The sequence below is a fragment of the Phaethon aethereus genome (genome assembly GCF_964289735.1).
Source record: "Phaethon aethereus genome assembly, chromosome: 2".
NCBI lineage: Eukaryota > Metazoa > Chordata > Aves > Phaethontiformes > Phaethontidae > Phaethon > Phaethon aethereus.
This window is the reverse complement of record NC_138582.1, coordinates 40,993,183-41,006,202: the sequence shown is the minus strand read 5'-3', so window position 1 is coordinate 41,006,202 and position 13,020 is coordinate 40,993,183. Positions and strand designations below refer to the sequence as shown.

Here is a 13,020-nt window from a genome sequence, read left to right as displayed (position 1 = left end):
AAAGTTGCCTGTTTTGGTGGTGTCTTCAGCCCCCCCCCCACACACATATGTTAAGGTTTCTTCCAAGGACTAAGGACATATTCCTGAGGTCCTGGTATCCTCCATGTACAGGGGGAAGATTTCCTGGCAAAGATCTGTCCCAGCTCTGGATTCAAGGAGAAGGAGGAGGAGAAGTGGACTAACATTTTCTCTGCCTGACTTCCTCTCCTTCAGGCTGTGTAATTCAGAGTCTCTTTTCATGTCTGAACAAGACCCAAATAAGTACCATTACCTATGTCCTAAATTTCTTTAAATCTGAGCTTGTTTTCTAGAAACAAACTCTGTGTGTTGTAGCCAAAAGCTCAGTCCAGGTGAGCCAGAGTCAAAGACTCCAAAGACGTGCTTCCAGTTAATATCTGTCTCTCGTCAAGGCTTATTCTCAGGGCAGCAAATTCTGCTTTGGCTCCTTTTGCAATTGCTTTTACCAGGTGCAGACTCTCTTGCTGCATTTGCATTTCTTTGTAGTAGTAGCCTCAAGGTAGGAGTTAGGGCCAAATCTGCCTCCGGTTTGCTAAAACACCCTGACGTTTGAGTCTGGGGCAGTAGATTTGCTGCCACCCACATGCCCAGCACATGGGCATGTAGAGATGCTTATGCTGGTCTGTATTAACAGTGGGAGACAAAGTCCTTTCTAGACTTCAGTGTTGCTTGTGTATTCGCACGCTGCCTGATTAGAGGCTGAGCTTAGGCTCCTTAGGAAAGAAATATTGATTTTGGGTGCACTCTGGGCTCCAGGCTGCAGAAGCAGACCCAGATGAAAGTAAAGAGAGCAGTAGGATGCACTGTCAAGTGAAAGCGGTTGGTAAGAAACAGGAATGAATAGGACACGAAGCCATAATGTACATATGGGGACCATATACTGCAAGAAAATAAACTGTGCCTGGCAGACATGGTATAAGAGATCACATTGGGTCAGGTATAACTGCAGAAGCCACTTCTGAAATTCATTAGGCACTGATAGAAAGCGAAGCTTCATTGCAATTCTTGATAGCTTTTCTGCCCAGTGGGAATCCAGCACAAAAGCCTTTTAGCACACAGTTTAACTGGGAATACCTGAGCAAACTGATAACGTTGCTGCTTTTATCGTTGCCTTGTGTCTCACATATCACAGCAGGCCACTCCACAAAGCATTATAAGGATGTGTGTGTTTATGTACCACCATCTGCACATTCAGGTAGCAGCTTGGAAGAATTAAATAATATCTATAGTAAGAAGAACTACAGTGGGAAGGATAGCCCTAAAAGAAAACCGACTATCATACAGGGCTTTTTCAAAATGACCTGCACTGCTATTGTAGAGTTTTCTGTGTCGCACAATTTTCAACATTACAGCTGAGTGGAGAGGCTGCTGCGTTACCTGCTAAACACATAAATCCAGCCATGTTTCTGATTATAGTTTCTTCCAAAGAGCAAAACCAGCTCAGCTGTGGCTCAAAATAGTCATTTGTTCTCTGGTTTGAATAGACCAGATTCATACAGAAGTGAAAGCACACATGTGGTAGATCATCTGCAAAATATTCTGTTATGTGGAAATTTATTAGGGAAAAAAAAAGTGATGATCTATCAGGAAGGAGTTTCTTATCTTCACCTGTTCTACCTGTGATACGCTATTGTTCAACGCTAGTATTTCAATGAACACACAAAAAGGCAGAACAATATCAAAGTCTCTGCTGGATGTAGAAGCTACTTTTTTCAGTTTTCATTTCTGAGAATCAAAATCCATAACATGTTTGCCTATTTTGTCTTTTCTTACCTCTTAAAGATGTAGGTAAACTTTCTTTGCCAAGAATAGAGAAACTTATCAACTGTGGACCTCCAGGGAAGATAAGATTTTAAGAATTTCCAGTACATATTTACACATCCAAGAAAAAATATAAAAATTGTTATTTGTTTGTGATTTTCCTCATCTGTATTGGACAAAATATTACTAGAAAAAGAAGACTGAACTATGCAATGTCCAAAAATAATTTGCAATTGAGATCCATAAAGAGAAATACTGTATGCTGCTTTTCCAGCTCCCCCTGCAGACTAGATTATAAGGAAAGTTTTCAGACAATCCGTGCTCATCCATACTGCTTTATATGAATTTCTACACTCTCATGAATTTTAACCAGCTCTTGGTTATTATAAAAGCCTTTTTTTCACTGTGATTTAATTAGTGCTGGGTCTAAGCTGGTGCCTGTCTTTCAGGCTTTGGAGCTTACTTCTGAGGTGCATTTCTGTGTCTACCACTCCTGAAAATCCTCTCTGAGGGTTCCACTATGGTGGCTAATATGAGCAGCCTGGTATGGGTAGAGATTAAATCTTACTTTGTAGTTCATTAGATCATGCAACATTACCTAACATGAGTTAATATGATGGCTTAGGGTTTATCTGCGGGTTGCTTTTTGTTGTTCTATTTTTCCCTGAGGTATGCTCTGGCATAATTATTGTTAGTGAAAGCTTTGCATTTTTTTCCATATAATTTTCAAGCCTTGTTTATGGATTAACAGAAGCTAGAATAATAATGTGTTCAGTCTTAGCTATTATTACCTAGGTATTTAAGAAATATCTATAAAGTATGTTAGGGAATAGTGGGGATCAGGCTGTAATAATTCTATTCTTGCACTCCCTGTCACCCCACTGAAATCTTAAACTAGTTATTTTTATGTCTGTGCCAGTTTGTCTGTCTTTAAATGAGTACTGCCTCATGTTGATAAAATAGTTTCATGCATGTGTTATTTACATGGTGCATGAAGAGAAAGAAATGATGCAGTAGAAAAAAGTAATTCTTACAGATTGCAATGCATTGTTGGAATTAAAATGCATTCTCTGTATCTATTGCCCCAAGTAAGTGGAAATAATACTCTCATTATGCGCCTTCTGATCTAATAAGGAGGGAAAAATATATTTTGGCATTCTATCAACAAAGGACATCTTTCATAATTGCAGTATAAACAGTAGAAGAATTTTAAAAGGAGTTTTAGCAGAAGAAATGGCCAAGATTTGCAATATGCTGTTGTTCTGAAAGGAGTTTATGTTGGTACCTCCTACATTCATAATCGGTTTCCCTGGGATTCAGAAACCTTCCCAAGTACCTTGTCAGATGCCAAAGACACTAGTCACTGGCAGACATTTCTTTCATTCTTTCTTCCAATTTCATTACTAACTTCCAAAGTGGTACGTGCAACTTAGTGGAGGTGAAGTCATTACTTGATGGATACCTTGAAGAAACGCTTTGGGTTACAAGACACAATCAAACCTGAATTTCTTTGCTTTATCAAAAGATGAGAAATATTGTGTCATCTCAAGTAGCTCTGAAATTATCCTTAACATTGACAAGTTAAGGTAAAAACAAATAAAAGTAGTTATTCAGAAAACATAACAACAAATAACACAAAGTCAGGTTTACAGAAATGAAGGAAGGACATCTTTTCGTCTGCCTATTGTAAAATCAGATGTAAAGGGTTTCCTCACTCCTTGTTATTCAGCTGACATGCTACTTAGTCATTAACCTAACTATGAGAACTTTCACCCCATTATTAGGAGAAATTTTTTTTCTTTGCACACTGGAATAAAACTAGACCTAGAGAAAGTCCTACTTGTTTTGTCAGAGTCTCTTCAGATGCAGATCTCCCTTCTCTGCCTCTTCCATCTTACCATCCTCATCTCCTCCTCTTTCTGTCATTTTATTCTTTAATTTTCAAGGTTTGAGGTTGTCCCTTTCTTACACTGTTGACTTTCACTGGCACATTTAAATCACTAAGAAGCAATTCATATGTTGAGACAAAACACTGTATTCTAGCCAGTCACGTTCAAGTACTGTGTTCAGTGTTTTTACACATTGAGAATTTCATTCTATTAAAATATAAAACTTTTATGTCTATCACATGATAGACAACCAAATAAATCTGATTAATGCTTGGGTCTTATTTCTTTCTCTTATGTGAGTGAAGGACAAAGGTTCCCAGATCCCTTCCGTGGACATAACTCACGTGGAGCACGAGTACCCCCACCGAATCTGTGAGGAATGCTCTGACAATATTAGCATTGGGCTATCAGAGTATTTAGATGAAATTCTGTGACCTAGAGAGCTATACAGGAGTATGAGTTAAACAGTTTGTTTCAAAACCTCCAACTTTCTGTTCTCAGAAATAAAGATATTTCTTCTAAAGGTCCTGTAACAAAAAGAAAGCAGGGAGAATAAGCCGTAACTAAGCCAAACACCTGAGAGAGGGAGAGAGAGAAAGAGAACATACAATGTTCTCGCTTATTTTTATCAACTCTAACCAAGATGGGACACACCTGGCCAGTGTAACACCACATTCCTCCTCCTTAACCGGTAAAGTTCTTTTGGGCAAGTGGGCAATAGGAGTAGTTACATGTTTATGCTGTTGGAGAAATAAATTCCCAGGCCAAGTGTGGGTAGCAAAGGTTCTGATCTTGGCCTGGGAAAATTAGATTGTCAAATACAATTTTTAATTTAAAGATGAAGGAATACTGTGGAATCCAGGAATTGAGAAGAGCAGATACAGGGTAGGACGTCAAAAAGCACAGTAGCTAACAGGTATAAGTCTCTCCCAGCATGCTGCTCTCCTCTCCCAGTGCTAGGTAGATGGTTTTCAAGAGGAATTATCTCCTTCAGTATTAGCCAGCAGCAACCTCTGTATGTTTTGAGAACAGACATTTATTTTAGTATCTCTGCTCACTTGTTTCTTCCTGATCAATATAAAGCAAAAGCACCTGTAAGCTCCTCTCACACACTTTTAAGAGTCCTTAACACATTTTAAGGCCTATCAGAGTTGTAGCCTCTGGGATCTCTTCACTACAGCTGTAAATGGCACAGCACGACCAGCCCAGGTCTGGGTTGTGCTTCACAAATTGGTAGGCAATGCCCCTAAAACCTGCATTTTATTCAAGTCAAATCCAGTAGATTTTATGAAGATTTAGGAAAGAAAAAAGGAAATGGTTAGACAACATAATGTACTTCAGAAGTTGCTGCTACCATATCCTGCTATGTTTTCTGGACATTTTTTCCAGTTGTTTGTCGTCTTTTATGTTTTTAGATTTCTAAGTACTTCTAGGTTGGGACTTGCTACCACTGCTACCCTGTAAAATGTTGTGCATTTCATCATTTAGTTCTAGAAAATGAGAACATACCTTTGAGACTGTCTCCTCTGCAATTCAAAAATTGTGTTCAGTTTTGAAATTATGTATAATTATGTAGTTTTACAGTATATTTCTAATAAAGTGTATAACCAAGCAACTATAGTGCATAATTATATACAGTCATATAATTGGATGAGTATATACAATAGAATATAGTATATAATCATGCAGTTATAGTGAATGGTTATTGTTCTACTACAGCTATATAATACTGCTACTCTGGATCCTGTTTCCTTTTCTCCAGATTGCATTTTTGGCTGTCATCATTGTCTTGAAATACATGGAGTTATAATTTATTTGTGCCCTGATAATCTTAGTCATATTATTATTTTGCTGGCTCACGTATACACACAGATCCTGGGACAATATCCTATTCTTTTATGTATCTCCCATTCTGACTTACTTTAATGCTTTACTAGTCTTTACCGGAAGAAAAGGGTTTTACAGTCCTCTTTGCTGAGTGTTAAAAATGTTAGTGGCAAGTAGGTTGCTGAGAAGATGTACTACTCATGTTCTGCTTTTTCCTCAGAATTTGTTAGCTCTCCTGAAAGTACTAGTCAAGAGATAGTAGTAGTCAGTATGTTTTGTAATTTAATGCATTTTTACCTTCTCACTACAGTAAATTCACTCTTGCTACACAGTTTCCATTTTATAAGTTAAATTTAAAGATATCTTGTCAAGCTTTGTATCCTACACCCTTTTTACACATAAACATTCAATTGTAGAAGTTTCTTCTGCTTTTGCACTCCTGTAATCACTGTGGGAAATTGAGCAATAGTGAAGTACCTTGCAGAAAATAGTTGTGTTTGCCAAGTTACACATCTCAAGTACCACAGAGATAGGTGGGAAACATTGTTATTCAGCTGCCATCAGCAAAAAAAAAGTCATATTCAGTGAGATGACAATCTGGGTGGACTGGATGTGTACAAGGAAAGATGTGAAGCACAGTTCTCTCACCTTTTTTATTAGAGGAATCTTCCAAATCTGGTTTACCTATAATGTCACATACATTCTCTGGAAGCCAGGACTGCTGAACGTTTATTTCATTTATTTGGGTGGTCTTATGTTGTTTTAATGAGATCTCTACAAAACTCTGGGTGGTAGCCTAACAGTGATAAGTGTCCTATCGTACACCTGATCTTGAAGATTAACCTGATAGCCTAGGGCACTGTTTCATGTAATCTTAAATAGCTGGTATACACTCACATATCTCCTTTGAACCATTGGAACTGCAGTATGTGAAACAGATAGCAAGGAAAGTAATCACGTACTGTGAGAATGGATTTAAAGGCCACAGCTGATGATGACAAAGCCAAGCAGAAAGATTTAAATCAAAATTACCTAAATCATCAATTCTAATAAAAAATATTTCAGTCTGCAGACAATAGTCTTGATTTAAATAATAACTTCTAATTTTATTTTGAATGTGTCCTTGTTTTCCTAAGGAAAGGTTAATCTACATTAACTAGTAACTATTAAAATACATTAATTTGCAAGTAAATATACATTTTACACTCAGTTTGGTTCCTCTTTTTAATAGGATATTTTATAGCAATATTAATTTATTAAAGCAATTATATGGCACAGCATATATAATTGCTCAGATGATTAGTTCTTTAATTTCTTACATGTTTTCATAGTTTCTTACAGTTTAATGGTGGACAATTATATAATCTAATTTAACTTCTATTAAGCTAGGAATTGATATTTCATGCAGACATCCATAGCTTAAGCATAGAGATTTTAGTTAGGCTAAAGCATTTGAGTCCTCTAGAGACTATACTGCACAGGAGAAAAATAACAGAGACTACTTCATTTCTACCTAAGGCTATCAGCAAAAAATAAATTATGCATTAAAACCTTTGATAATAGCATCATATAAATGTACCCATGTTCCACTAATAAGAAATCCCTTTGTGCAATCCACACTGAAGTCCCTGCCAACTTAGCCTACGTGACAATTGTTTCTCACACCCTGAGCCTGCTCATTGCTATGATTTGGAGAATGTGAGCAACATTTACCAGCCAGTCATTGAAGAAATAAGGGTTTTGGTAGAAAATACTGGTGGTTTTGAAAATACTGGATGGCTGTCTCCAAAGAGTTACGGCTCAATGTCCAAGTAGAAATCAATAACAAGTGGTGTCCCTCAGGGGTCTGTACTGGGACCAATGCTATTTCATATCTTCATTAGTGACACAGCAGGATTGAGTGCACCCTCAGCAAATTTGCTGATGACAGCAAGCTGAGTGGTGCAGCTGATACAATAGAGAGAAGAGATGCCACCCAGGGGGACCTTGGCAGGCTTGAGGAGCTGGCCCATGAAAACCTCATGAAGTTCAACAAGGCTAAGTGTAAGGTCCTGCATCTGGCTCAGGGCAATCCTTAATATCAGTACAGACTGGGGGATGAAGGGATTGAGAGTAGCCCTGTGGAGAGGGACTTGGGGATCCTGGTGGATGAAAAACTGTATATGACCCAGAAATGTGCGCTTGCAGCCCAGAAAGCCAGCCATATCCTGGGCTGCATCCAAAGCAGCGTGGCCAGCAGGTTGAGGGAGGTGATTCTGGCCCTCTACTCCACTCTGGTGAGACCCCACCTGGAGTCCTGCGTCCAGTTCTGGGGTCGCCAGCACAAGAAAGACGTGGATCTGTTTGAGTGGATCCAGAGGAGGGCCATGAGAATTATCAGAGGGCTGAGACAACTGGGGTTATTTAGTTCCAGGGAGACATTATGGTGGCCTTTCAATATATAAAGGGGGCTTATAAGTCAGACGGAGAGAGGCTTTTTACCACAGTCTGTAGTGATAGGACAAGGGGCAACAGTTTTAAACTGAAAGAGTAGGTTTAGATTGGACATAACTTTTTACGATGAGGGTGGTGAGATACTGGAAGAGGTTGCCCAGAGCAGTTGTGGATGCCTCATTCCTGGAATTGTTCAAAGTTCTGTTGGATCAGACTTCGAGAAACCTCATGTAGTGAAAGATGTTCCTGCCCATGGCAGGGGGTTTGGATTAGATGATCTTTAAAGGTCCCTCCCAATCCAAATCATCCTGTGATTCTATGAAATATCTGAGTATTTTATGTATTGCTTATTCTCTCCAGAGCAAAATGTGTACCCTAACCACTGTGTAGCTGGATGCAAGCAGGGGACAACAGCCTCTTCCCACAGTTTCTCACTTGATTTTCTACAGAATAGCACTGACAAGTGTCTTCTGAGACAGTTTACTAGGCTGGACTCTGCAGGCAAGACATGGAGTTCCCTGTACAGTGCAGGGATCCCAGAAGTTTTCTATGCCTTGAAATTCAGCATTGTCAAGAGAAGCTCACCTTGGCATCTAAATTGCTTTCTGGATCAAGTCAGAAGTTTCCATCTGTACTTTCAGGTGCCAGTTACCTTTGATGCTTTGGACATCCTGTTCCAATCACTTCACTGGTCCCTTTGAATTATTATTGAAATCCAAGATGAGTAAATTAAGTATCTTCCAGCTCATTCGCATCACATTTTGTTTCGTTATCAGGCAATACACATTTAACTCTATCACTTGGTGCCAGGCCAATAGCCAACATTTCTAGTATCAAGAAACACAGTCAAATTGCACAACACAAATGGTGAACAGGAAATATTTTAGATAAACAAGTGACATGCCCTCATGAAAAACCACCTGTTTTCTGGTATTCGCGTGATACTAATGCAATAATTATTTAATCTACATGCAACATTCAGGTGGCACAAACAATATACCTCAAGTAGAATTGGGGTTTTGATCCCTTGGAAGCCTTTATATCATACTGCTTCAGTTGTCATGCCTGAAAGGTGCCCTAAACTGTGGAGTTTAGGAAAAAAATGTGATTAATCTGCCAAGGAATCTGTAAGCAGTGCTGGTACTGGAGGTGCAGGGCAGCAGAACCTGAAGATCTCATTTTCATTAATAACAGGAGGCTGGACTCATCTTACCCAACTGCACAGTCTTCAGCAGTTAGACGCTGGCTTTCACTGAGCCAGCCAGCCCCGCGGTGGCTCTAGGTTCCATCCAGCTGCATGCACCATGACATTGGGCACAGTGGGGCTTGGCAACTCGGGCACAACTTGGTCCCAGCTGTCTCCAGCGAGTGCCTTCTCCAGAGCTAGTTTGCATTCAGCTGGCTCAGAGCATCAGTACAACAAAGTGGTGTCCACCTGATAGAGGTTGTGGTAATACCACCCCAGTAGATTTGACCCCAAAAAAGCTAAGGAAGCTACTGATACTGCAGCCTGGTACTGCAGCCTGCTCAGAGCAAGAGGAAAGTTGGATTAAACTCACTTTGCAAAACACCTGTGAGATGAATGCCCTGGAGAGCAAGCCCCGACAGGACCGTGCCGCAGCACTGAGACAGCTCTCATTCACAAGTAACTCAGCTTTAGTGTACTGTAGCTTAATTCTCCACAGGGAAGATTAATCCCTTGGAGGAGGATTAAGTTACAGTGAACTAAGGCCACTTTATTTCTGAATGGGAAAGGCCACACAGGGATTTAATGTACTTTATCTTATGTGCATTGATTTCACAGCTTTAGTTAATTCATCTTAACTTCACTGAATTCCCTTGTGTGGACAAGCTTTTTGTCTGTAGAGAGGCTCATGGAGCTGCTTGTAAAGCTCCTTGTGGAACCCAACCTGAAAGCAGGTTGGAATGATTTCTGTGCCTGTGAAGGAGCTTATACCTGTCTAGATACTATTAAATTACCTCTTTCTCAGATGGTTGATCCATGACACCCTTAGAAGAACTATTTTAATTAGATTTTTTTGAATGGATCAGAGAAAAAGGAGTTTTAAGAAAACTAATCTCTGGGTTATTTTAGAAATCTCTCATAACAGTCTTTTCAAGGCTTTCAGATAACACTAATTGTGTACAGCTGCACAAACATTATTTTCTCAAGCATGGACATGTCTGGGCAATGCAGTTTAACAGGTTCCCTTACCCACTGAGATTTTCTTCACCTTTGGTGGTGGTTGTAAGAAAACATTTTGTCTATATGGAAAGCAAATGAGCGGAGTCTCTATTCCCTGTTCCTAAAGAACTTAATCCCCTCCTCTCTGTGGCACAAGTGACACAGATAAGGGTTGAGGAGGATCACAGAATCACAGAATCACTAAGGTTGGAAAGGACCTTCAAGATCATCAAGTCCAACCATTAATCCAGCGCCACCATGTCCCCTAAACCATGTCTTGAAGTGCCACATCCACACATTTTTTGAACACTTCCAGAGATGGCGACTCCACCACCTCCCTGGGCAGCCTGTTCCAATGCCTGACCGCCCTCTCGGTGAAGAAATTTTTCCTAATATCCAATCTAAACCTTCCCTGGGGCAACTCGAGGCCATTTCCTCTCGTCCTATCGCTGGTTACTTGGCAGAAGAGACCAGCGCCCTTGTCGCCACAACCCCCTTTCAGGTAGTTGTAGAGAGGATGGTTTTTTGGGAGCTGCTGGTAAAATAATGGCATGATTTTTCTGGTGGTGTTCTTTGGGGAAATGAGTCAGCTCATTTCTTGCATAGTTAATGTGATTCAAGGATAGGCCCTTCTCATAAGGTGTTTCCTGATGCCAATGAATCATAACCCACCTTTATTGTTCAGCTACATAACAACACTTCATATATCAAATTAAATTTTTGGCAAGCAGTTCTTCACTTGGACACTTTATGCAACACGAAAAGAAATCTCTTGTGGATTCCATGCTAGATTTAATATGATCTAATTCCATAATGGTCAATAAATATTTGATCTTTTTAATACGTGAATTAGTTGCTTAGGGGGCAAAGTCATGTGAGAACAGAGATACTGAACAAAGGAATGTAATAGCTGAACATCAAGGTCTAAGTGTTTTCCAACAGTATTACTCAATAGTAGTATTCATCAATACTGATTTCAATGGGGCTGGAAAAGAGGAAGATATTTTAAAATATAATGCAACAGGAGCAAAACAGAAAAAATATCTTTAGTTGTTTGTGACCACTTGCACTGAATTTTACATATAAATACAGGAAATGGAAGCAAATATTTTCTAAATATAGCTGTGATACCTGTATTTATATAGCATTGTACTAAAAGCTTAATAAGTGTTTGATGTGTTCTAATGATTGCTTTTCCTCTTCTTTCATGCAGCTGACTGGATTTGTGTATGCCTGTTACGTGATTAGTATTTTCATGGAGGAAGAAGACAGCTGTAAGTACTGATACACACCTCTCCATCTCTGGAGATACAGTACCTGGGGCGAGACTTAGTCTTGCATTAATTACCAAGGCAAAGAAAAAAGTTTGAAAAATGGCAGAATCTGGCATTCATGTACACAACCAATTTTGTTCACAGGCATACTTATTTAGGTACTATCACCTTATTTAGCTGTCAGTATTGTACTAAACTTCTTCATAGGGAAGCCAGTCACACTGCTGAAAAGCATGTGATCTGTGTTGCCTATGTGGTTTTATGGTTGTACATTTAACTTGGAATCAAAGCTCCTGAAGAAATTGAATCTGTTTTTCCAAATGATAGTTTTATCAGCAGTAAAGTTAATGTAGATGACAGGTCAAGCCATTTAAAGTGTACAGTATCACTCTGATCAGTAATTCAGTAGACCTGTTCATCACATACTGGTAATTAACTCATGCATCTGAAATGCTGACCGTATGTTCTTAACCTGCCTTTACCTAGAAAACCCTTGTATACATACCCATATTGTTCAAAAAGTTTGAAAATATGAACACCATTCAAAAAGTATTTATTTAAAGTCATTCAATGAGTGTTGGAAAAATCTGAATATGTTAAATATTTGGGTAGGATGCTGTGTGAAAAGAGGTTGTGAAAATTGCCTAAGAAGCTCACCATACCCACATGACTAGCAAAGGGATTGGTGTAAGCAGTAATGAGAGTAGAATGATATTAGATTAGCAGAGGAGTGAATATAAGAACAAGGGTATTTAAAATAAGGAGAACCTATGATCATGTCAATTACTTCCTCTCATATATGAGGGATTAAATAGTAAAATATCTATCTCTAGGGGGAAAAAAAAAGGAACAAATGCCAATACCATTTTACAGCTATAGGATAAATAATACACAACCAAATATTTATTCATAGACTTTTATTCATAAATCTTAACATAGTTGGTTTTTTTCTTCACAGAATAGCACTGGTGAGTGAAATGAATACAGTCGAAAAAACTATTCAGTTTGTAGGAAAGCATTTGATAATATCTGGAAAATCTTATTGAAAACATAATTCAAGTAATTAATGGCTGTGATGGAAAAACAGACTTTTTGATTGAAAACAGTGTAAAGGACCATAAACAAAATACTTTTGCATTACTACAAACAGTACAATGTTTGGTTCTCCATCACAATGCAGCAGACATTATTGTGTCTACTTTAACACTTTCATTTATGTTTCTAATAGGAAGAAAATATATCAAAGAGATTCTCAGATAAAAATGAGTGGGAAGGAGTAAAAAGCATGTTGTGCACATAGTGTACTGTGAAAAGGCGCAAGGAGCCTACTCAAAGACTGGTGTTGTAAAGGAGAAATATGAACATTTGGAGGAGCAACATGAAATGTAGGTCTTGAGGAGGAGGAAAAGCCCAGACAACACTCCCTTGGAAAGCTGGGAATTGCCAGGTAGTCAGGAAGCGGTAGCACAGGCTAACAGCAGAGGATAGCGTGGCAGCAAGACGGTCGTATAATTCGGGATGTATAAACAGAGTCTTTGGCCAGTGAAATCCACAGACAACTGTCCTTTCCATAGGGCTGTTGTGAGTCAGCTAAGGCGAAGCTAAGGCACAGATATCTGGAAACATCGTTTAT

General features: G+C 39.0%; 1 protein-coding gene across 1 annotated transcript in view; it reads left to right on the top strand.

Annotated features, from left to right (window-relative positions):
• Positions 1–11,398, top strand: part of NKAIN3 (sodium/potassium transporting ATPase interacting 3) — a gene marked incomplete at its 3' end in the record, with an annotated part of 360,451 nt that extends 349,053 nt beyond the window's left edge. Inside the window, exon 5 of the mRNA XM_081996270.1 lies at positions 11,327–11,398. Within this exon, the coding sequence (XP_081852396.1) occupies positions 11,327–11,398 (72 nt within the window). The remainder of the gene's footprint in view (positions 1–11,326) is intronic.
• Between the last annotated feature and the right edge of the window lie 1,622 nt (positions 11,399–13,020).